The sequence below is a fragment of the Chinchilla lanigera genome, unplaced genomic scaffold, assembly GCF_000276665.1.
Source record: "Chinchilla lanigera isolate Chin_1 unplaced genomic scaffold, ChiLan1.0 scaffold00012, whole genome shotgun sequence".
Lineage (NCBI taxonomy): Eukaryota > Metazoa > Chordata > Mammalia > Rodentia > Chinchillidae > Chinchilla > Chinchilla lanigera.
In genome coordinates, this window is record NW_004955413.1 from 27,577,708 (window position 1) to 27,601,941 (window position 24,234).

The 24,234-nt window shown below is 50.3% G+C and overlaps 3 protein-coding genes across 5 annotated transcripts in view; all 3 read right to left on the minus strand.

The window, feature by feature from the left end:
• Positions 1-24,234, minus strand: part of LOC102007982 (cytochrome P450 2D17-like) — a 134,027-nt gene that overhangs the window by 56,098 nt on the left and 53,695 nt on the right. The window lies entirely within an intron of this gene.
• LOC102007420 (cytochrome P450 2D16-like) lies at positions 4,001-8,209 on the minus strand. Its single transcript, XM_005379405.2, has 9 exons — positions 7,864-8,209; positions 6,907-7,078; positions 6,513-6,665; positions 6,255-6,415; positions 5,664-5,840; positions 5,342-5,483; positions 4,934-5,121; positions 4,350-4,491; positions 4,001-4,253 (listed from the first exon to the last, which is right to left on the minus strand). Exons 1-9 carry the CDS (start codon positions 8,050-8,052, stop codon positions 4,075-4,077), a joined length of 1,503 nt encoding a protein of 500 aa, XP_005379462.1. The 5' UTR covers positions 8,053-8,209; the 3' UTR covers positions 4,001-4,074.
• LOC102007103 (cytochrome P450 2D17-like) lies at positions 10,479-20,088 on the minus strand. Of its 3 annotated transcripts, XM_005379404.2 has the most exons (10): positions 19,989-20,088; positions 14,353-14,604; positions 13,336-13,507; positions 12,894-13,046; positions 12,643-12,803; positions 12,106-12,282; positions 11,785-11,926; positions 11,390-11,577; positions 10,828-10,969; positions 10,479-10,730 (listed from the first exon to the last, which is right to left on the minus strand). In XM_005379404.2, exons 2-10 carry the CDS (start codon positions 14,539-14,541, stop codon positions 10,552-10,554), a joined length of 1,503 nt encoding a protein of 500 aa, XP_005379461.1. In that variant the 5' UTR covers positions 14,542-14,604; positions 19,989-20,088; the 3' UTR covers positions 10,479-10,551. The 3 variants fall into 3 exon arrangements, with proteins under 3 accessions (XP_005379461.1, XP_013366914.1, XP_013366915.1); XM_013511460.1 differs by lacking the exon at positions 14,353-14,604 and having other exon boundaries at positions 13,326-13,507; positions 19,989-20,069; XM_013511461.1 differs by lacking the exon at positions 19,989-20,088 and having other exon boundaries at positions 13,326-13,507; positions 14,353-14,436.

Consider the following 24,234-nt stretch of genomic DNA (forward strand, 5'->3'; position numbering starts at 1 on the left):
CTGCCTGGCAAGCGCAAGGTCGTGAGTTAGATTCCCGGTACTAGAGAAAAACCAAAAAAACAAAACAAAACAAAAAAACCCACAAGATATACAAATGTATAAGAAATTATAAGTTTGTTTTACAATGGTCAGCCACAGGGTTGGAGGAGGAAGGGTGCAGAGGGTGTCTGCATGCTGGAGATTGAAGAGCCCAGTCCAAGGCCTAGAGCTCACAGCAATGCCCGTCCAAGTCTGTATCAGGAGGCCAATGGGTCTGCCATGGAACGCTGAAGAATCTACAATGAAGGCCGAAAAGTCTACACTAGAAGGCCAAAGAGTCCCAACAGTTTGCACCAGAAGCCCGGAGACAAAGACCAAGCTGAAGGTGAAGACTGGAGCTCCTCTGAAGAGCCAGCAATCAGTCCTTCCTCATTTCCCTTTTATTGTGTGTAGCCTACCAGCCCTGGTGGGGGTTGGGGGGTCCTTCACACCCACACCATCCTTGTGCCCTCCTCTTGCACAGGATGAGGATGTTTACAAAGTGAAGCCCCTGGCCCCCTGTGAGTCACTTAGATAACCTTCTAAACTTCTCAAGTTGACCCAACAAACAGTGGCCTAGAGTGCAAGGGCATATCCTTACACCCCAGGATGTAAAACTGCTGAGTTACTTAGTTAAGCTTCTGTGCTTCTCAAGTTGACACAATATATCAACCGTAACACAGAAGTAGTAAGGAATAGGATCCCTGAATAGATCTCATAGTACTAAGGAGACAGAGTCAGTAGTAGAAATAAGGTATCAACACAGAAAAGTCTAGGACCACTGGACATCACTGGAAAAGTAACCAATCATTTAAAGCAGAACTAACACAAATACTTCTCAAGCTTTTTCCCAAGATGAGAAAACATATACTAACTCAGTCTACATGGGCAACATTGGTCTGATTCCAGGGACACACAAATATGCTAGAAGCAAAAAAAAAAAAAAAAAAAAAAAAAAAGAAAAAGCAGACCACTATCCCGAAGGAATACAGACAAAAAAATCTTCAACAAAATACTAGCAAACTGACTGTAACAATGTGGAGGACCGACTGGGCAGCTCTCCTTGAAGGAGGAGCAATTGCCTCCATTTTGGCTGAACCTGGCCCTATTTCCATGTACTGGCAAGTACAGAGCTGGCTGGGACTTTTCCTTACCCCTTCAATTGGCTTTAAGCAATGCACGTCGGGCCAGCTGAGGTGCTGATATGTAGTCTTTGAAGCAAAGAAGACAGAGCAGTGTCTCTCTGGCCCCCATAGCTCCCAAATAAAACATGTGTGAGCCAGATGGGATGGAGAGCCATGCTCCATACTGTTGGCTGGGAACAAGCCTCGACATAGAGGCTATGACTTTCCAGTGCAAAAATGATCACACATCAGAGCTGAGGCACCAACCTCAAAACATTAGATACTATCTTTTTTTTTTTTTTTTTTCGGTACCGGGAATCGAACTCATGACCTTGCGCTTGCTGCTGAGCTAAATCCCCAGCCCCATTAGATACTATCTCAATTGTGTTACGCAGATTACTCTTTCTGCACATCCTTCTCTCTGCATATTGCAGAGGTGATTTCAGGCCTCCTACCTAGCCCGGCTCACAGCACTCATCTACTTCCCTCCAATCTCACAGTCACTCATCCTTACGCCACTCCTTCCTTCATGAGTAAAACCCAGGTTTGGCCCTGGGTCAAGGCCTTCGTTCTGGTGAGCCATCATCGTGGCTGGACTTAGGACCCCTTGGCTCCCCATAACTACAAATATGCCTTAGTGTCTTTATTCTCACCCTGGGTTGCACTGCAAATGGTAGATTAGAATTAACTCCCTAAGATCCCAACAACTTTTCCATGGAATTACAGATATAAGCTTCTCAGACCACAACAAGGACCGGAAAGGGCTCTCTATGGTCAGATAACCAAGCAATTGTCAGGTCCATAGCCAATATGGCAAGAAGATGCCAGACAAAGGTATTCACGTTCTTAGTGAACAAGATGGAGGAGAGAGTTATGAGATTAATGGGGCTCCTCAGTGAGGTTCGCAATTTTAAACTCACAAAGTGTGTATTTCTGAAATTTTCACATAAGATTTTCAGACTGTAGTTCCCACCCTTAAACGAACCAAGGTAGGAGACACAGTGGGTATGGGAGGATGCTACAGATTCACACAATGGAAAGTTACTCTGCCTTAAAAGGAAAGAAGTACCGATACCTGCTACAACATGAAGGAAACCTGACCACGTTACCTCAAGTGAAATAAGCCGGTCGGAAAAAACAAACAGTGTATGATTACACTTTGATGACTTCCCACAGTGGGCAAATTCACAAAAACAAAATGGTGGTTGCCAGGGGTTTAGGGAGGATGGAAGGGAAGCTATTGTCTAAGCTGGGCCTAGAGCTTCAGTTTTGCCTGATGAAGAGAGCTGTGGGTGTCAATGGTACTTTTTGTACGTTATTAATACGTTTGACACCACTGAAAAGTACACTTGGAAATGGGTAAAATGAGGTTGGAAGTGAAGCTCAGTGGTAGAGTACCTGCTGAGCACATGCAAGGCTTTGAGTCTGACCCTCAGTAGGACAAAAACAGAAAAAAGTGTGGTAGAGGAAGATGATCAAGTTTTGGTAGGTGTCATGCCACAATGAAACAAAATAATATGGATAATCGAACGGCTGTGACCATTCTTCTGTAGGGATGACGGCAGGCCCGTGCCTTAGAGTCACCATGGCAGGCCCATGTGCTGGATCCTGCATGTGCCAAAACAAATGCTTGGCTCCTGGTGGGCAGCAAGGAAACCTTCCCTAAGGCCTTGGACCATTCTTCCTGATAAGATGGCTTTGGAGGAGTTGTAGGCAAAAACCTCACAGTTTACAGCAGCAGTGAGGCCTAGGTGGGGCTTTGGACTGCCTTGACATGAGCCAGAGTGGATGGAAACTCAGTCCTTGAGGCCGCCATGTCGGTGCACCGTGGCAATGGGCTGGTGTTATGGTTGATACATTGTGTCAACTTGGGGAGTCTAGAGGTTTGGCTAAGTGACTCAGCAGGAAGCCAGGGTGCTTACTTTGTATACATCCTGAGCCTGTGGAAGAGGAGGGCATGGAGATTATGTGAGAGCTACACGCCCCTTAGGTGGGGGTAGCCTGTTTACAATGTAAGGCAGAGAAAGAAGCTGCTTGCCGCCATTCCTCCGGTTTGCTCTGGCTGCTTTGCTGTTCGACTGCCATTTCCCCCCTTTGCTCTTGTTGCTTTGCTACCTTTTGCCTCGGAGCCAGCCAAGTATGGACTGAAACCTCCACAAACTGTAAGCTAAATAAACCTTTCCTTCCTTCATTTTGGGCGTTGGGTATTTTGTCTCAGCAACGAGAGAAAAGTAACCAAGACAGCTGGATCCCGAGAAAATCCCTGGACACCACAGTTGGGCTGCGTCTTCCCTGGCAAACAGCACTCACTGTGTCGGTCAGCCCCTGTGCCTGGGAGAACTGACCATCGGGGTGCGCCTCTTCCGACAGCACAGCTGAACACTTGCGTCTGTCTTCCTGAACTCCACCCTATATGCTTTTCTGTGCTGCTGATTTTCGAATGTACTGTCACTGTAATAAACCATAACCTTGAGTATAAGAACCTTTCCACTTCTACTGTATTTTCTGCCTACTCACCGAACCAGAGGGTGGTCCTGGGGACCACGAACACCATCCGGCACCCCACCAGGGACTGTGTTTATTCCTAAGAGAAAGCCATTCACACTCCACTCCTATGTGACACCCGTGGAGCTCAGACTGCTGCCCAGGCTTTGCCACCAATTCAGTACCCAACCTGGGGTCTCCACGGGTGACCTGGGGTGAGCTGCACCTGCTGAGCGTCAGTGTACACATTTCCCTTGTGTTGATGGCACTGATCAGGGTGGGATGGAGAAGGCAGGGAGTCAGGGCTGACTTTAGGCAGGTGGATGAAAACTCACATGGGGTTTGAGCGCAGAGGGTCGGACACAGACACGGAGTGACGGTCACAAGACTGGTTTACTGTACATCAAGTCATCCATCTAGTGGACAAGTAGGGGCCATGGTGCCTCTTCTAGCGGGGTAGAGCACACAGCTGGTAGGGGGATGGAGCCAGTATAAAGGAAAGTATACCACGGTCGCTGGGCCGGGGCTGCCCCTCGGGCACCGAGAAGCTGAAGCGCTGCAGCAGGCAGGTGAAGAAGAGGAAGAGCTCCATGCGGGCCAGCGGCTCCCCAAGGCATGTGCGGGGGCCTGTGGGTGGGATGGGGCTCAGTCAGACCGGGGCCTGGATACCTCCCCTCCAACACACCCTGGAAGGGGACAGGGAGCCTGGTCCACTACAGTCACCTGCTGAGAATGGCATGAAGCCCTCACGTTTCACAAAGCGGCCCTCGGCGTCCAGGAAATGTCCAGGGTGGAATTGGAGGGGCTTCTCCCAGACGGTCTCGTCCTTCAGCACAGACGACAGGTTGATCATGAGCATCGTCCCCTGGCAGGAGACACATGGCACGAATCGGACTGGGATGCAGGACACAGGAACCCTGACAGGTAATAACCACGAGCACACTCTAGGAGGGACAGGTGGCTGGTGCGGTATGGAGTCACAAGGAGCCTTTCAATTATTCACTGGTCCCAGAAGCTTCTCAGGACCATCCGTGATCACATGGCAAGGCCCCAGGACAGGGATCCCATGGGTGCCCACACTCTCACTTTTCCTCATGTGCACAGGGTCGTCCAACAATTCATCACTTGGGTTAATTCATCTTCCAACTGCACTGGGGGGTCAGTGGGGACAGGGCAGCACTGTGTGCAGCACCTCACCCGCCCAGGGTGGGCCTAGCAGCACCAATGGAATCCGAGATCAGGATGCAGAATACTTGCTGGCCACACCTGGTAGTGGCCATGTCAGGGAAGGAGGGCCCCAGGCCTACCTTGGGGATGCAGAAGCCCTGCACCTCCGTGTCACGAGACGCCATGTGGGGCACACCCATTGGGATAATGTCTGCAAAGCGCTGCACCTCGTGAATCACGGCGTTGGTGAAGGGCATGCGGGCCTGGTCCGCCATCTCTGGGGGCCGCCCCTGGCCTATCACTTCATCGATCTCCTGTTGCACACGGCCTGGGTAGTCAAGCATTCCCATGGTGGGTCAGTTCCTGGAGACTGGGCCCTGACCCTCTCCACCCCGGGATTACAGGCTGTGACCAGGTGAGAAGGGCATCACTCTTTCAGTAGCCTGGGCCAAGCCTCTGTTTTGTACCATGGCTTTTCCAGACAGGCTGTGGGACACTGTCACCACTTTTCTTCCCTTGACTTCCCAACCATCCCAAGCCCAGCTCACGCTGCACATCCGGGTGCAGGATCATGAGGAGCAGGGCCCAGGACATTGTGATTGATGTCGTCACCATCCCTGCAGTGAACAGTTCGGATACGACTAGACGAAGGTTCTCATCATTGAAGCTGCTCTCGGAGTTCCCCTTGGCCTGAGACAGGCAGAGAGGGTGGCCTCAGTGTGAAGTCGGAGGAATGGCTCAAATGTCCCCCATTCTGCAGCCCTTAGCACCGGGGCTGGTCTCTGGGAGATGCTGAGGCCCCACCCAGCTTCACAGCTCACAGAACACTTGGTCACAGCCCCTGATCCCTTCTCTCACAGCGAGTCTCACCTTATGCACCTCGGTCAGAAAAGCATCAGTCAGATCTCGGGGTGGCTGGTCTGGGTCCCAGGCTGTGTTGTGCTCGGTCAACAGCTCCTTAAGCAAGGCCATGATGGACCTCTGTGCGGGCAGGACTTTGGCAGCCACCCACGGGATGTGCAAGAGCAGTGGCATTGAGTTCACTACCTGCGACAGCACAGAGGCAGCTGGGGTGCTTCCTACGCTCCATACTCACACGTACAGCTCCCTCCCAGCCTCCTCCACGGAGCCCAAGGCCTGACTGTCCACGCCTTTGACCTGATCCTTCCACGTGCCAGCATCAAAGCTCTCTCCTGGTGCTGAGCTGCCACATGGAACCTGAGTTCCGTGGGACTCTCATGAGTTTGTGTGGTTTGCAAGGTGGCCATAGCCTCTTATCCTCTCTGGAGCCCTGAACCTCAGCCACCTCTCCCACTACTATTCTGATTTGCTATCACCAGACCCTTCCACCTGCAGTGCTCTCTCCCTGATGCTTTCTTCCCATCCCCCCTGCATGCAAGTTGTCCTCTCAGACCCTTCTGCAGGAAGCTGTCCCTGCACAGACTCCCCTGAACCCTGTACCTGAAGTAACAAGCCGTTGTCCTCCCTCATGCTGTCCTCCAGCAACTGTGTCATCCTGATCCCAATGGAGTCATCATACTCAAAGCGGCGCGCGTAGATGAGGGAGGCGATCACGTTGCACACTGCTTTGCTCAGCAGGGCGTTGGGGTGAAAGGGCTTTCCTGGGAGTAGGAATGCATCTTTTGTCAGGGTGTTGGCCCTTCTCCCAGTCACTTGTGTACATGGTCCCGTCCTCCTGTCCCTCAACCCATCACCCACCAGCATGGTTGGCAAAAGCGTCACAGAGGCAGGCGGCCTCTTCGTTCACCCACTGCTCCAGAGACTTCTTCCCCAAGCCGAAGTTGCGCAGGGTGGACACACAGAAGCGCCGCTGCTCACGCCAGGTGGGTCCGTAGGGTGCCCCAATAACCCCTGGAAGGGGGAGCACATGTCAGGACCAGAAAGTACTAACCTGTGCCCTTGGATCAGCCCCTCACTCCTGGCTGCTGATCCCACACACACTGTCACCAGCTTCTTTTCCACACTTAATGCCCAGCCGGCAAGGATCTCCATTGTCCTTTGAGCATATTCCATACCCAGGAAGGCCTGTCCTCCTTTAGTCACTGTCACCAAGCTTCTGCTCTGATGCCACCTGTGCCCTATTGATCTTTACCTTGGGCTCTCGGTGTAAAGCCCAGTAGTTCCTGGGTGGGTATTTGTGGCCGATCTGAAGTGTCCTCGCCATGGTTCACCAGCACCTCCCGCGCAGCCGCCAGCCCATTGACTACGACCACTGGAGTCCAGGCAAACTGCAGGCTGAACACGTCCCCAAACTGATGTTGCAGCTGTAGATGGAGGGCCAGGGTGCCTGTGAGGCTGGGATTCCTGCCAGAAGGCAGGCAGGTCCCAGTCTCACTCCCAAGACGTGGAGACCCAGTTCGAAAAGTGCAACAACCAGCTGTACCGCGGTTTCTTTTTGTTTCTTATATTTCTGAAATGGCACTCACGGCCTCATCCTTGCTAGCCAGGGACTCTACCCCAACTCCTCCCCAACATCTACTGTCTGCATGCTGCCCCCATCTTAGGTTCAGAACAAGCACTTTAGATCTAGATCTGACCACGCAGCTACGGCCTGGGTAGAGTGGAGAGACTGTCAGTGAGGCCCGCTAGCCTCCCATCTTTCAGGTGAGGGAACTAAGGTACACAGGTAAGTACAGAGAGGACCAGGACCCACAGCAGCCAAGGGATCTGACGCTGGTCACAGCACCTCTCTCAGTACCAATGTCCTGACTCAAATGCTGCTTAAGACCCTCACCCTGCTTCTCCATCCACAAGCCCTTCCCTCTGATGTCATCGGAAGGGACTTGGGTCCTATGCAACTTCTATTCCTCCCAATCATGTTCCAGTCCTGCTGCCACATCCTGCCCAGCCCCGTGTTGTTTGCCCTCTGACACCTTTGCCCATGGAAAGACCGGAGTGTTCTGTGCCCTGGCAGAGTCCTCCCCAAGACAGGTCCTCTACCTCTGTCCTCTTTGGCTGCCAGGTCCTTGTGTAGGCTGTGGCTTCACCCACCACCTCTGTTACTGGAGGTCACCTGACCCTTGCTGCTGTCCACCTCCAGCTCCCTCACCTTGTAGAAGGAGTACGGCACATTCTGGAAGTCCACCTGCAGCAGATTGCCCAGCCCGGGCACTGGCAGAGGGCCTGGCGGGTAGCGAGCAGCCCAGCGCTGGCGCCGGTGCATCAGGTCCACCAGAAGCAGGAAGACGGCCACAGCCACGGCCACAGAGAACAGCGCATCCCCGGTCAGCAGCCCCATGACTGCCTTGCCGACCACTGGACTCCTCTGGACACACAAAGCGTTTCACCACTCAAGTCAGCTAAAAGTAGACAGCACACTCCACCACAGCCTGCATATCTCAACAGGCCGGCTGTGCTCTTATAAAGCAGCTAAGGCTGCCCTTTGTCCTCTGGTGCGAGACAACCTGTCTGTGGACTGTGCAACGGGCGGGTGCAGGGAGGGGCCGGGGCAGAGCAATTCCACAGGCCCTTGCCCCTCCTGCCTCTTCCTGTTGATACACAGGGCAAAGGAAGGTTCTGGGAGGAGAACTCCAGGGAACTAGATACACTGGTTATGCGGGTCTTAGCACTGGGCCATGGCGGGAGGAAGACATGTGGATGGATCACTGCTCCAAAGCGCAGTCAAAAGCCAGTGCAGGTCAGGGAGCTGACAGACCAAACCAGCAGAACTTTGGTGATGTGGGATGGCTCGCCAGACTGGAATAAGACTGTTGTGCAGGCTTTGTGCAGAATTTTGCTGTCCAGCAGGGATTAACCGGTGGCCAAGAATTCTCAGCACCACCTCCTAAAGGTTCAGTTGCCTCCCTGCCTATCTCACTGGGCTACAGAGAAACGGGTCACTGTGTCTATTCTCCTGGTGAGACACACAAGCACACTCACATATAGGAAACCTGAACCTGACCACCCTGGAGGACAGAAACTAAAACCTGGTTGGCAAAAGCGTCACAGAGGCAGGCAGCCTCCTCGTTCACTCACCGCTCCAGAGACTTCTTCCCCCAGGCCAAAGTTGCACAGGCTGGACACACCTTTAGTTGTTTAATCACTACTGTCTGAAGTCTGAGCAGGAGGACAGAATGTTCAAACCCAGCCTGGGGCAATTTAGCAACTTAGTGACACCCTGCTTCAAAATGAAATAATGAACAAATAAATATAACTTCTGAACTATTTCTAGAATTTTCTATGGAAGATTTTTGGAATATGGTGTCCATACTTCAATGACACCAAAGAAAGAAAAATTGAGGGTATGGCAGGAGGGGGCTAATACACATCCATAAGGTGAATTTTATTCTGCTTTCAAAAGGATTTAATGATGCTTGCAACAAAATGAAAGAAGCTTGAGAATGCTATCAAGTGAAATAAGCCAGTCACAAAAGATAAATCAAGTATGATCCCAGTTGGATGACTTACCTATACTAGTTAAATTCACAGGAACTATGGTAGATCATGTTGGCCAGGGGCTGGGGGCCACAGGAAAGGGGGAACTACTGCCTAAGTGGTTTAGTACTTCACTTTCACCAGATGAAAAGAAATCTGTGGATGAACGGGAGCGATGTTTGCACATAATTAATGTACTTGATACCACTGAAAAGCACACTTGGAAATGGGTGAGATGGAGCTGGGGGTGTACTGTGGTAGAATACCTCATGAACATATGCAAATCAGGTTTTGGATTTGACCCTCAACGTGACAAAAAAGGGTGAGGCTGAGGGGTGGTAAATTTTTGGTACTGAGGTGTCATACCACAATAAAAACAAATTAAGGTAGATACTTATACATCTGTGATCATTTTACTAGAGGAGCCAAGGTGGGTGGCACACGCCATAGAGTTATTTCATAGGCCCCCGATGTCAACCCTGAATGTGCCAAAACAAATCCCTGACTCCTGAGGGGCCGCTGGGAACCCTAAGCTAAGGCCATGGCACAACCTTCCTGATATGAGTGTCTTTGTATACCAGCACACCCCACGGCTTATTGCAGTAACATGACCTAGTGGGGGTTTTAGGCTGTCTCATTTTGACCTAGGAGTACATGGTGAGTTAGATACTGAGGTCACCCATGTGCACGCTCCATGCCGACAGGATGGGTCCTTGGACACAGGGTCGGCTGAGACGCCATGGTGAGCAGGGCCTACTAAATGAGTCCCATCTTGTGGTTGGAGATCTGGCCATCTCCGGGACAACTTTCCTCAGACAGCACAGCTGGATGTTTCCGCCTGTCTTCTGGGACTCTGCCCAGTGCGCCTTTTACTGAGGCTGATTTTCATCTATATGCTCTCGTTGTCCTAAATGGAACAGTGAGTATAACAGTGTTTGCAGTTCTGTGAAACCCGGCACTTCCCTGAATGTGAGCGGGGTCTTGGAGACCACCAGGATCATCTGTCTCCCAGCCAAAGATTACAAAGATTCTAAGCAGAAGCCCATTCACATTCAAGCTCTACCTGAGACCCCGGGAGCCCAGACTGTGGCCTGGGGGCTGCAAACAACTCAGAGCCAGGGATAGGTCTCGTGGGTGACATGGGCGAGCTGTCAACAGCTGAGCATCAGTAAACCCAGTTGTTTCCTGGACTCCGGTGGCCAGGCAAGAAAGGATGAGACAGGAGTAGGGTTCACACAGACAAGTGGATCAGAGACAAGGACCAGTTGGGGGTGAGACCCGGACACCGGATTGCAGCCACACAAATGATTTTATTTCACATCAGGTCCCCAACTGAAGCAAAGCTCAGGGTTTTGTGCCTCCTCTAGCGGGACACAGCGCAGAGCTGGTAGAGGGATGGGACATTCAGGAAAGCAAAAACACCATAGTCGCTGGGCCGGGGCTGCCCTTCAGGCACCGAGAAGCTGAAGTGCTGCAGCAGGCAGGTGAAGAAGAGGAAGAGCTCCATGCGGGCCAGCGGCTCCCCGAGGCATGTGCGGGGGCCTGTGGTGGGGGCAGGAATCAGTCAGCCTAGGTCCTGGGCTCTGTTTCTAAAAGGAATCCTAGAGAGGGGTCAAGGAGCCAGGCACCCCACAAGTACCTGCTGAGAACGGCATGAAGGCCTCGTGCTTCACAAAGCGGCCCTCGGCGTCCAGGAAGTGTTCCGGGTAGAAGTGGAAGGGCTTCTCCCAGACGGTCTCATCTTTCAGCACAGATGACAGGTTGAGGATTAACCCGGTCCCCTGGTAAAGGATGACCGGCAAGAAGGTGGAGTATGACAGGGGATACAAGCTCCTCTGCCACAAGCACATGTAAGCATACTCTGCCAGGTACACAGATTGACCCTTTCAGTTAATTCTCAGCCCCAGAAGCTTCTCAGCACCCTCTATGACCCCATGGCAGTTCCAAGTGGTAAGGCTCCTATGGGGCCCCCTGTACCACCTATTTCTCTGAGCAGTGGCTCCTCTAACACACTTCCCCTATTTTACTTTGCATCCTACTACCCCAGGCCCTGTGGGGACAGAGAGGTACTGTCTATGCTCAGCATCGCACACAGCCAGCCTGGGCCCTGCAGCACTGATGGAATCCAGGATCGGGTGGCCTGGGTGCTCCTGGCCTCACCTGGGGGTAGCTGTACTGGAGAAGGAGGGCCCCAGGCCTACCTTGGGGATGAGGAAGCCCTGCACCTCGGTGTCACGGCATGTCATGTGGGGTAAGTTGATTGGGAGGATGTCCGCAAAGCGCTGCACCTCGTGAATCACGGCGTTGGTGAAGGGCATGCGGGCCTGGTCCCCCATCTCTGGGCGCCGCCCCTGGCCGATCACTTCATCGATCTCCTGCTGGACACGGCCTGCACAGACACGCATGCCCATGGCGGGTCAGTCCCCTGGAACTGCGGCCTGACCCTCTCCACCCCTCCGTTAAGGGCTATGACCAGGTGAGGAGGGCGTCACTCTTACAGGCCCTGGGAAATCTCATGGTCTCCATGAACTCCACTTGGAGACCCTACTGCTACTTTGCCTCCCTCATTCTCCCATGCAGCCCCAGCTGGGCTCACGCTGCACATCCGGGTGCAGGATCATGAGCAGCAGGGCCCAGGCCAGCGTAGTCGACGTGGTCACCGTCCCTGCCGTGAACAGGTCAGCCACAACCAGGCGCAGGTTCTCATCATTGAAGCTGCTCTTGAGGTTTCCCTTGGCCTGGGGCAGATAGAGAGAGTGGGATCAGGGGAAGGTGGGAGACAGTCCCTAAAGGACCCCATCTGTACCCTTACACCAAGATGCTGGGTACTGGGAGATACTGAGATCCCACCATATCTAACGCCTCCCAATACCCTCAACCCACAGTCGTTAATCCCTCCTTAGAATCTGCCCCTCACCTTCTCCACCTCGCCCAGGAAGGCATCAGTCAGGTCTCGGGGTGGCTGGCTCAGGTCCAGGGTTTCCCTGTGCTCAGTCACCAGCTCATCTATCAGAGCCAAGAAGGCCTTCTGCAAAGGGAGGGCTTTGCCAGCTGCACCTGGGATGCGCAGGAGCACTGGGAATGCGTTCAGCACCTGCCACAGTCACAGAGAGAAGAACCTAGGACCTGCCTGTCCTCACCCGTGTCCTGCTCCCTTCCAAGTGCCAGCCTCCACTCTCTCTCCAGGCCCTTGGAATGTAGAAGGAACACCTTCCTCCGGACATCTCATGGGCTTGGGGGGCTTTAAAGGTGGATAGAAGGCACATGGTTTGACCCTCTCTGGGTCTATTTCCCTGGACAATTTGTCCCTTTAGTGTTGTCTGAGATTTTCAACCTCTGGACTTTCTTCCCGCAGTGTCCTCTCCCAGATGTTCTCTCCCCCCTGCACACCTGTCCTTCCCAATGGAGACCCTGCGCACAGAGCTGTCCCTGCAAGACTCCCTTGAGCCCTCACCTGGGGGATCAACTCCAGGCTCTCGTTCAGAGTTTTCTCCAGCAGGTCTAATATCCTGCCCAAGAGCGGGTCATCGTACTCGAAGCGACGTGCGTAGATGAGGGAGGCGATCACATTGCACACTGCTCTGTTCAGGAGGGCGTTTGGGCTAAAGGGCCGTCCTGGGAGCGGGGATATGGTCAGTGGGTCTCTGTTGTCTCCTATTCCCCTGCCACCTTGTCCTTTTTTTGTGTGCAGAGCCCATCACTCACCATCCTGAGTGGCAAAGGAGGCACAGAGGCAAGAGGCCTCCTCGGTCACCCACTGCTCCAGCGACTTCTTGCCCAAGCCGAAGTTGCGCAGGGTGGACACGGAGAAGCGCCGCTGCTCACGCCAAGTGGGTCCGTAGGTCACCATGACCACCCCTGGTTAGGATGCAGGCATGTGCACAATATGCACATGATTAATCTTACCTGGCTCTGTCCTTCACTCCTTCCCATCATTCTCCTCCTCTTCCTAAGGGCAGAGACTCAGCCCTGACACACCACACCCTTAGTCTCCATTTCCACGCTCCATTTCTAGGCTTCATTCCCAGAATTTGTTGGCTTTTCCTGTGTCCCTTGATCATATCACCGCCCCAATAGACCCCATCCTTCCTTTGACTGCTGCCTCCCATGTCCTGCCCGGATGCTTTCTCTGCCCACCACCCTTTGCCTTGGGATCGTGGACTGAAGCCCAGTTGCTTGCTGATGGGGATAGGCGGCCGGTCAGCGGTGTCCTCACTGTGGTCCACCAGCACCTCACGCACAGCCGCCAGCCCATTGACCACGACCACTGGATTCCAGGCCAGCTGCAGGCTGAACACGTCTCCGAAGCGGCATCGAAACTGCAGAAGGGCAGGGTGCTCATCAAATCAAGGTCTCCATGAAATTTAAGAACCTATTCTCGTTGCAGGACCCAGTCTTGCTACACAAGCCTTCAGAGACCCAGGTGGGGCAGTGCAGAAATGAGTCTTGGTACTTTTTTTTTTTCTTCATGGCAGTGTGGCTGGAACTCACAGCCTCATCCATGCCGGACATGCATTCTCCCATGAAGCAACACTCCAGTCCAAGACCTGCCATCCTGATGCTGGAGGCCATGTCCTCTAAGGTCAAAGACTCACTGTGCATCCAGATCTCACCACCCACTTACGACCTGCTAGAGTTACAACACTGTGTGTCAGGTTCATTGGCCTCCCATTTTATGCTTGAGTAATCTCAGGGTCACAGATATAAGTAGTGAGGCCCCAATTCACAGCAGCATAAGATTTGCAGCAGGTCATGACACCCCTCTCAAGCTCGATTTCCTGATTGAAATGATGCCCAGGTCACTGATCCACTGCCCTTATTGGAAGAGCTTTCCCTGTGATACCATCAGAATGGAAATGAGGCTACATAACTTTCATTCTATCCAACTGGGTGCCAAAACATCCTGCTCTCCTTCCGCGCTTTTGTCCTCCCACACCTTTGCAAGGAGAAAGTTCAAAGTATTCTGCGTACCCTTCACGCCTCCCCAACATTCTTCTCTTCCTAAGGGTAGAAATTCAATCCTGACACACCACACACTTGATGCCCTCCCTGCTACCTCTTGGGGTATTATACGCTTGTCCAGCCTATAGCTTTGCCTGCCATTCACTGTTTGCTGCTAGGGGTCCCCAAAACCTCTTGCCGGCCTCCACCCCAACTCTCCTACCTTATAGAAGGAGTACGGTATATTGTGCAGGTCCACCTGCAGCAGGTTGCCCAGGCCAGGCAGTGCCACGGGGCCTGGTGGGTAGCGAGCAGCCCAGCGCTGGCGCCGGTGCATCAGGTCCACCAGGAGCAGGAAGACGGCCACGGCCACGGCCACAGAGAACAGTGCACCCCCGGTCAGCAGCACCATGGCTGCCCTGCAGACCACTGGGTTCCTCTGGACACACTTGGCGGCCCTGATCGGTCCAAGCACCTAGGACCAGGCAGCACACCCTTACCACACCCTGGGCATGTAAACACATTAGCCTCTTTTATACAGGAGCTGGCTGCCCTCTGCCCTGTGCTGGGAGCCTCTGTCAACTGCACCTAAAGGTCAGAGGGAGTGGCTAGGGCAGAGCAGATACAGGGCAAGATACAGGCCTATTTGCCCTTCCTCTCATCTCTAGGTGATATTCAAGGAGGGGCTGGAAAGAACTTAGCAGAAGCTCAACAAATCTTTGTGATGGGTTGGGATGAAAGCTGAAATGTCTCCCCCAGAAAGCACGTCAACTTGCTTCCTTTTGAGGGACCAAGGTACATGACCCAGAGAGGTAGAAAGGCCAAGGGCTGACATGCCAAGCCAGGAGAGCTTTGAGGAGAATGGGAAAAATTCATCAGGTTGATGAATTCATCAAGGTGGGATATTTTTTTGCAGGCTTTATGGAGGAATTGCAGACAGACTGAGGGTCTGATCCGCACTGCAGATCACAGCCATCTTGACCACTTTGAAGACAGAAACTAAGATGGAGTCCAGGCCACACAGACGGCTGAGGAATCTGAAAGCTGAGGAGGGCAGGATTCCTCCCTTTAGAGAATGGGCATTCACCCTTATGCTTGTCTGGGACACACTGAATGAAGAAGCGTTGCCTTAGCCTGCACTGAAATAGTTAATATAGTCAGCGGACATAAGTAACCAAACTTCCTTTTTCCTATTTTACTATGGCACTAAAAAAGGGCAACAAACGTAAAGTAGTCGGATATTTGACCTTGTTTCTGTAAAAGTGATACATCAATGTCTGGTTTTAAAGAAGTGGCTACAATTCTTAGGGACTTCTCCAGGTGCCTGTCAGAAGTTTTTGATCTAATTTCATTCTTCAAAAGAGTTGTTCACAAATGTACATACTGACGTACGCCTGTGATGCCGTGAGCAAGGTGTGACAGGGATGGGAAGTGAGAGTGTGAATTGAGGGACATTCTTCCCTGGGAAGAGGGTCTTACAGAAGTCTGGCAAGGAGACAGGATCAAATTTTTCTTTCAGTTGAACATCTGGCTGCAACTCTATACTTTCCAAAGATTAACACGTAAGCAATCATTTGTTTTGAGTAGTAGTGATGTATGCGTAATTATAACATCATAAATACTTGATACTTTTTTGTACTTTCTATATCACAACTGCTAAAAAGTATTTTTACTGACTAAATTATTTTATGAAATAGGGCTGGGGGTGTAGCTCAGTGGCACAGTGCCTGCCTGGTAAGCCTGTGGCCCTCGGTTCAATTCCTGGTACCAAATAATAATAATAATAATAATAATAATAATAATAATAATAATACAAACCTAAATTGAAGAATTAAATAGGATGCTACACTTGCTCTTAGCCAAAAAACTGAGAATCAATAATAATTAAATAAGAAAGCGTCTCGATTCCCAGTACCCAAAAAAAAAAGAAAGAAAGAAAAAAACTTCCATGACTGCTTAACAAAAATGTCTGTCTTCACAGGAACACACACTTTTAGAAGGTTGAAATACTATTATTGGACCTTCTACAGACATCACTGTTTTCTTGGTCCTTCCCTCGGGGAACCTCCTGTCTGGGAAGGCAAGTCACCTTTAAGAAAAAAATTACAAAACACATTCAGCAAAACCAGGCAGGCCAGATGAGGCACTGCGACAGTAGGTTCTCCAGCTCACGAGGGGAGGTGAGCTGGCCGGGCACAGAAAGTGTCACGAACAGCGGTTTCCAGGCCTGGCCAGCAGTCACTCGCAGTCATAGGGAATTAGCGGGTTGTGCGCAAGGACCCACTCTCCCAGCCAGGTCATGAACCATAGGGACCGTGTCTGGGGCCATTTTCTCCACAGAACCAGCAGCACATGCATACAGACTGCACCAGAGGACCAGAACTGCAGCCTGGTTCACAGTCCTAGGCAGGGGCTTTTCATACAGCCAGCCTTATATCATCTTCCAAAAACCAACAGCCCGAACGGGACAGCTGGGAGGTATCACAGGCTTTTTTTCCTCTGAAACCTTGGCCAGTAAGCAAATTCTACTAATTGCAGGTTCAAAAAGCTTTCAGACCCACTCTCTCATCTAACAGTCAACATTTAATGGTGAAAGTCTGGGCTCAACCTCATAGCTCGGCCTTACCACTGTCCACTCCTTTGTTTTTTCGGTACCAGGAATCAAACTCAGGGCCTTGCGCTTGCCAGGCAGGCGCTGTGCCTCTGAGCTATATCCCTGACCCCTACTGTGCACTCCTGCCCATAGGAAGTTGCTGGCATTTCTCAGAACTATCCATACCTGTTACCTGTTCCTGGGTGCTGGTTCATCTGAGCGGACTTCCTGTGCTATTCTTAACCCAAAAGTCCACTGCCCACCGCCCCTTGGCCAGAACACAGCCAAAGTAAGGCGACATTCCTTGGCTTCCTCATGAAAACACCCTTGTTTATGATCACAGATCGGGACAGAAAAGGCAGTTTCTCTAGGGCTGCAAGAGTCCACGTTTCCTTCTGCTGTCTCCACTCAACTCCTGTTTTAGGATAGCTAGTTGCAGGTCCCTCGACTGTGTGATCTGAGCAAGTCACTTAGAACTCCAGCTGTGGACAATGAGCCTATGCTACGACCTCCCTGGATGACAGGTAAGAATTCACCAAGTAAAAACAAAGGGCAAAAATGGCCCACGCCACATGGAAATCTCATTTCCTTGGTCTCCCCAACAGGTGGGGCTCTTGTTCTTGCCCTGTTTGCTTTTTTTGAGAAGTCATAAGGGGTTAGAATTCTCAAATCCCACCTAATACAACTTGTGCTCCCTCCTCTACCTACTTCCTCTTGCCCTCTTTTTCTCCTGCAAAAAAAAAAAAAAACCCTCCAAAACTCAGACTAGATCTGGACTCAGGTGGAATTAACATGTGCCGAACACATGACATGTCAGGCACATCCAATTTTCACTGAACCGTCTATGACACCACGTTGCAGTAACAATGTACAGTGCTGGAGCCCCATGGCCAGAACAAGCAGGGTCACAGCACCAAAAATCAGGAGCCCCACCAAGAGGTGACATGACCTGTTTATGGAAAAATGACCCAACTTACCAAAGTGCATCACAACCGCTTTTGTGGAAGGAATCTGACTGTGCTGCATGGTTTTACATTGTTTTTACTTGTCTAAATCGGGGACCCGCGTCTTTTCAGTACTTACAGCTGATATAGGTCTGTCTGGCCTGGCTGATGGTCTTTGCCTACCATGGATGCGGCAAGTGGGGCTCTAGGAAGGCACCTGCCAAGCCAGCCAGCTAGGAAGTGACAGGGTGGGACCTCCAGTTTGGTCTGTCACCTCGTCTAGGCAGTACTGGTCCCATGACCATACCATTATCACCAGAGTGCTGTCTGACCTCTTACACAGCAGGACAGGAGCCCACAGGCTCAGGGACCAGCCAGGCTAGGCTGTCCCTAGGTGTGCTGCCCTCTTCAGGGAGAGGGGCTCCACCGAGGCCCTGGCTGGGTGCCCCCTCTCCTGAGCAGCACTATATTGTGATGTAGCTTCCACTGTCTCCTAAAGAGACCACATCTGGGAGAAAACCAGCAGAGATGGAGACAGAAGCCTGGTGGTGTCTTAAAAGCAGGCACATTTCCATCTTGGCCAACCTATTTCCGAGGTCCCTCATGGGACACAAGAAGCCCCTCCACCACCACTGGTTTTCATGTCTGCTCTTCTTACTAAGCCACAGTTCTCTGAGAAGTTCCTGTGCATGCTGCCTTCTCACAAGCTCCTCCTCCACAATCAGGGCAGAGACAGCATATCAGGTGTCATGACTAACCTGCCGCTTTTCCCTAAGTGTGTCCTCTATTAATAAACACACATCAATGCACTTTAAACAGTGTTTCTGACAGGACAGATGACTTTCCACAGAGCCCCTCTTCTTCCTTTCAGACAATGGAATAGGCTGTTTTGTTGCTATGGAAGAAATAGGTGAATCCAAAAAGACTCAAAGAATCAACTTCAAATTCATCAGCACTATGACTTGCCAACTGTTCCCCTACAGTATAGACATCACACACAGAACCGGCAGGTGCAAACTGGGCGAGTTTATGGTGTAAAGATAGGACACAGAGCACACAAGAAGACTCGCTTCCCTCACTGCCCAAGTGATCTGTTGCAACTGGCTTTCGGGACCATTCCATTCACTCCCTGTCAAAATAAATTGTTCCTGAAGATCGTGAAGACACAACCTATGTCTCTGTGCTTACAGTGATGCTAGATCCATGGGCAATTGTTTTTAAATCCTCCTAATAACATATATAAAGCTCTCTCCACTCTGCAGAAAAACCTAAGACCTTTCAGATAGAGCTGAAAGCAGACAGACTTTCAAATATCCAGGTTGCTGTTATTTCTAAATCAAGAAGCAGAAAGAATTCTAAAACTCTAGTTGATGACATATGTGCTTGACTAGTTTACAGAAAATTCTGATGGCCCCCACGTGACTTTCAAATTCACAACACAAAAAATAGGATGGACCGGTGGGTGGACAGAATTGTGACAAACGTACTCGCTTCGGTAGCACATACACTGGCACCGAACTGTGACAAAGTACAACAGACTGACAGTTGCATATTCCGGCTGGTGGTCTGTGCGCATTCACTGTAAAATTCCTTGTAGGTTCACTGTGAAATTTCTGTACCTTTCGATTTAACCTAATTAAACGGGGCGGGATCGCCCTGAGAGAGGGCTGGAAAGAGAAGCATCTTCTCTCCACTCACGTCTGGGGTGGGCTCCCGGGCAAGAAGGTCGATACCCAGAAGAGTGGAGTCCTTTTACCAGTCACTGCCCGCCCCCATCAAGTCCAGAGCCCTGGTATCAGTGCCGGCGGCGTCCCCTGACCCGGGCCTGCATCCTCCTCACCCCGGCCGTAAGTCCCCAGTTCCAGCGGAGCCCGAGACTTACGGGTGGATCCCGTAAAACAGCTTCCCGCGTCTCACCCGTAACTTTGGAATCTAACCCTTGGGGTCCCGCCCCAGGCACCTGCCCTTTAAACAGTGCCCAGGTGGTTGTGGCGTCTTAGACTCTCCCGGGGACAAACAACAGCGGCTCACTCCATCCTCCCCGACACCCGACACCTGCCGAGCGGCCCGGCACCCACCCCTCCCAGCCCCGCGGCGGCAGGAGCCCGGCCGAGGCGGGGCCCATCGCCTCCACGCCGGCTGCGGATGCGGGGCGCCGGGCGGGCAGGGATAGCGCCCGCGGCTCCGGGAGCGCCAGGTCCCCCGGGGCTCGGCAGCCTGCAGTGCTCAGGTTGCCTCCTCGGCGCCCTTTACTTGAGGAAACAGCGCCTCGCTGCGTCCTGGAGGTGACAGGCCCCGCTATGCTGCTGGGGTGCCCCTTACCCCGACAGACCGGCCGCCGAGGGCGCTCCGAGGAGGATGCCAGCAGAGGCAGCTGCGAGTCCAGGAGGAAGTCCTCGCCCCGCCAGCCCTGGGAAGACTTTGAGTCCCGTCCAGGCCCCTTAGAGCATTTTACTTCTTTGCACCCAGAGGCCTCTGGAACTTGTAGTCCGTCCATCTGCCCACCCCGCCTCTGGGGCTGATAATGGGCCAGGGTGCGCGCAGGGGCACTAGGTCCAAGGTGGGTGCTGCAGTGAGAAGACTGAAAGAAGCAAAGAGCTGTAGTCATCACATACAAGGAAACCTATGTACGTTTCCTTGCTAATTTCCAGCTAAATTTTCATCAGAGACCACGGAGACCAAAAGAGAGTCAGAAAATATATTTAAGTTGTGAAAGAAAATAAGAGTGTCAACCAAGCTTTTTAAAGTTTTTTTTTTTTTTTTTGTGTTTGTTTTTCCAGTACCGGGAACTGAACTCATGACCTTGTGCTTGCCAGGCAGGTGCTGTGCCACTGAGCTAAATCCCCAGCTCCTAAACCAAGCTTTTTTCATTTGACAAAACTACCTGACATGAATGAAGGAGAAACCAAAGCACTGCTGGTTAAAAAGCTTCAGAGGGACTTCGTTAACAGTGGACCTGCCTTACATGAGCTGGTGGAGGACCAATCTAGGCTGAAATGAAATTACACTAGATAGCAATTAAAAGCCATAAAGAAATACTCAACACTGGACAAGTTGACCACATAGGTGATTATAAATGTTGGCACTGTTGAATGGTGGGTTTGTAATTTCTCTTCATTCCTTTGTGTGATTCCCTCCTCCCATATTTTTTATTCTTGCATTACTTTAAAACACCAATGAATAAAACACTACTTATACCTCTATGTTAATAAGCACACACTGTATACACTTCTAATCTGGGACAAGAGCAACCTAATGTGGGAAGGATAGAGATAGATATGAATAGAGAGTTTTGTACACTACAGAATATAACACTTTTTTTACACAAGCTAGGTTTTTATGTTTAAAATGTTGATTTTAACCAATGTAACCAATAGGAAAATAGAGAAAAATGTGCTAAAAAACAAAGAAAAAGGAAATTAAAGTGGACACAAAAATACCACCAAAGGCAAGAAGATAGTAATGGAATAGGTAGAGAATAAGTTATGCAGAAAACAAAGAGATAAATGGTAGAACCATACCTTTTTCTATCAGTAGTTATTTTAAATGTACCTAATTTAAATCCTGTTTTTGAAGAGATCGGCACATTGGTTCAAAAAGCAAGACGATCCACATGCTGACACAACATAGTCCTCACAGATGAAAAGAAACAAAGAAGCTGATATAAAAGCATGGAAAAAGAAATTCCACCCAACATCACCACAAATGAGTTGAGGTGACTATATCAGTGGCATAGATGTTACATCACAGAGATTACAAGAGGAAAGGCTAGCGTGCATTGGTATAAAGTCCAGTCCAGCAAGAATATATAATTTCAAACATAGTCATATACCCCACCACGATGTTTCACCAGTGAAGGACAGCACAGACAACTGCTGTCCTACAAGACTGTATCACCTAGCGATGTCACAGTCATCTTAGTTTGTGTTTAACACTCTGTAATGTCTGCAGAAAAATGAATTGCTAAAGGACACATTTCCAAGAATGTATCTCCTTGCTCACTGGCACACGAATGAGAAAACACTGGGAGAACTGAAGGGCGAAGGAGAGTGTACTAGAGTTGTAGTTGGAGACTTCAATAACCCAGTGTCAATAGTGGATTGAACAACTATAAATAGCATTATGATGGAAATTCAGGACTTAACAACACTATTGGTCAGTTAACACCTAATGCAGAACATGCCATATGGGGTTAATAACCCTTAGTTATTGCAGGCTGATCAGGCCCGCAATCTCCCAAATGAGTGGATGGCTTAAATAAATGAGACAATTGAAATGATTTTAGGGCTCCAGGAGGGTCCCACTCTCTTATAGAATTTGAGATTCCCTGGGTTAAGACAAAGACTTCCCTGGGCGGCCCATATTTATTAGGTTTTCAAACAAAGAAGGGGGATACTGAAGAAAATGCAGAAATCTGGGCAGGACTTGGGAATCCCTTTAAAGACTTCTCCAAGCAACACTTTATGTTGATTTAGGAGAACTATGTTATCTCCAGGAAGGCCTTCACTGCAGAAGGCCTGCAGCTACAGTCTCCTTTTAGTTAATTGGGGTTGGAGCCAAAGTCCTCATTTGTGGCCTTATCTTGTCCTTTGAGGCCTCACGGCTTCACTCACCATTACAGGCTTCAGTAGGGACCAGTGACTCACAAGTAAACATGAAAAGCCAGTTGGTTAATATAAGTCCTGCTCAGAGCTGCTTCATAGTGGTCTCCATCAAGGCCCCCCAACAACTGCAGGGTACTCATCTTCTTCAAGTGCACATGAAACATTCTCTAGAACAGACCAAGCAGTGGTCCAAAAACAATCTCAATACAGTCTTAAAAATTGGACTCATATAAAACTATTTTCTGGCCACTCCGTAAGAAGTATGAAACAGCAGAAGGAAAATTGACAGATATGTGGAAATTAACCAGCAAATGCTTAAATAACCAATGGGTCAAAGAATAGAAAATAACTTGAGGCTGGGGAGAAAAACATTGTATACCAAAACACATTGCATCCAGCAAAAGTAGAAATCAGAGGGAAAATATACAACTGCCCAAACCTATATTAAAAATGAACAAAGATCTAAAATCAATAACTGAGTATAGACCTTAAAGAAATAAAACAGAACAGCACACCAAATCCAAAGGTAGCAAAGGGAAGGAAATAAGTAAGGTTAGAACACAGATGAGTGAAATAGCTGGGTTTGGTAACCCAGGGAGGGAGACTGAGACAGGAGGATTGCAAGCTTTAGGATAGTCTGGGCAATTTAGCATGGACTTGTCTCAAAAAAAGGTGTAGGGTAGGATAAAGGTACAGCTCGGTGCTCCCTGGATTCAACTCCCAGGGGGACAGACAGAGAGGGAGAGGGAAACAGAGGGGAAGGAGACAGGGGTGGGGACAATACCGAGTAAGAAAACAATACATAAAATTCATAAAACTAAAATTGGTTCTTGATAAATATCAACAAAATTGATGAACTTATGGCTAGGTAGAATAAGAAGAAAAGAGGGACAACAACAGAAATCAGATTTGAGAGGGGATATTACTACAGATTCTATGAAAATAAAAAAGAATCCAAGACACTGTTAAAATGGTCAAATTTCTGGAGACACAAAAATCTTCATAAACAGAAGCAGAAAGAAATAGGATCTTGCAACAGATCTTACAGTACTAAGGAGACAGAGTCAGTAGTGAAAATAATGTATCAACACAGAAAAGCCCAGGGCCATGGGTGTGTTGATTTGGGGTTACCTTTGCATGGAGAACAATTTAATACAGGACACACATTTTATATGATTATTTATAATAATCACCCAAGAACAATATAAAAAAGAGTACAGGAAATCTGCCCACAGACTAAGACCAAGGAATCCAGTTGAGGGCCTGGATTCCACAAAAATATTCTGCATGAGTTCAGCTGAGGATCTAGAGCTCATAACAATGCCTCCCAAGAATCCAGCTGGAGGCCAGGACCCCATAACAGTATCTCATCCAGGCCTGTTACATGGATCTGTGCTGCAGGGGCCCAAAGGTCAGTGTGGAATCTAAGAAGTCTGTGCCAGCGGGATGAAGGATCTGTGCCAGCAGGCTGAGGGATCTGCACTCGAGCCAGAAAGCCATGCTCAGAAGAACCAGAGCTCCCCCGGAAGGTACCACAGCCATCCTCAGCAGCAGTGAGGTCCTGAGCTCCTCCGATGATCAAGATGGCCGAGTCCCCATCAGGGAAGCCAATGCAGCAAGCTTCTCAGGAAACCGGCAGTGCACCATCTTCCCCTCCGGAGCCAGGAAGCGATAATCAAAGTGAGGACCAGAGCTCCCCCAAAGTGAACCAAAGCCATTCTCAGTGCCAACAAGGTCCCGAGCTCCTCGGAGGATGAAAACAGCCGAGTTCGTCAGGAAAGCCAGCATGACGAGCTCCTCCAAAAAACCAACAGCTCCTTGCAGCTTCCACCAACTCCCAACAGCCTTTCCTCTGCTCCCAACAGCCTCTCAGTTCCCAAAGGCCTTTTCCTGCTTCTTCTTCAATTCTGCCTCTTATGTCGCTGGCAACAGTCCCCAGGTGGGCCTCCCACACCCAGCACCAC

What these genes read in the sequence shown, in the direction of transcription:
- LOC102007103 (XM_005379404.2), bottom strand. Translation starts at nt 14,541, where the DNA reads ATGGTGCTGCTGACCGGGGGTGCACTGTTCTCTGTGGCCGTGGCCGTG. An exon ending in CTTCAGTCCACGATCCCAAG is followed by an intron (nt 13,047 to 13,335) that starts GCAAAGGGTGGT and finishes CATCCTAACCAG; the next exon opens with GGGTGGTCATGGTGACCTAC. An exon ending in CTTCATGCCGTTCTCAGCAG is followed by an intron (nt 10,731 to 10,827) that starts GTACTTGTGGGG and finishes CCCCCACCACAG; the next exon opens with GCCCCCGCACATGCCTCGGG.
- LOC102007420 (XM_005379405.2), bottom strand. Translation starts at nt 8,052, where the DNA reads ATGGGGCTGCTGACCGGGGATGCGCTGTTCTCTGTGGCCGTGGCTGTG. An exon ending in CGCTTTTGCCAACCATGCTG is followed by an intron (nt 6,416 to 6,512) that starts GTGGGTGATGGG and finishes TCCTACTCCCAG; the next exon opens with GAAAGCCCTTTCACCCCAAC. An exon ending in CCTGCACCCGGATGTGCAGC is followed by an intron (nt 5,122 to 5,341) that starts GTGAGCTGGGCT and finishes TTGACTACCCAG; the next exon opens with GCCGTGTGCAACAGGAGATC.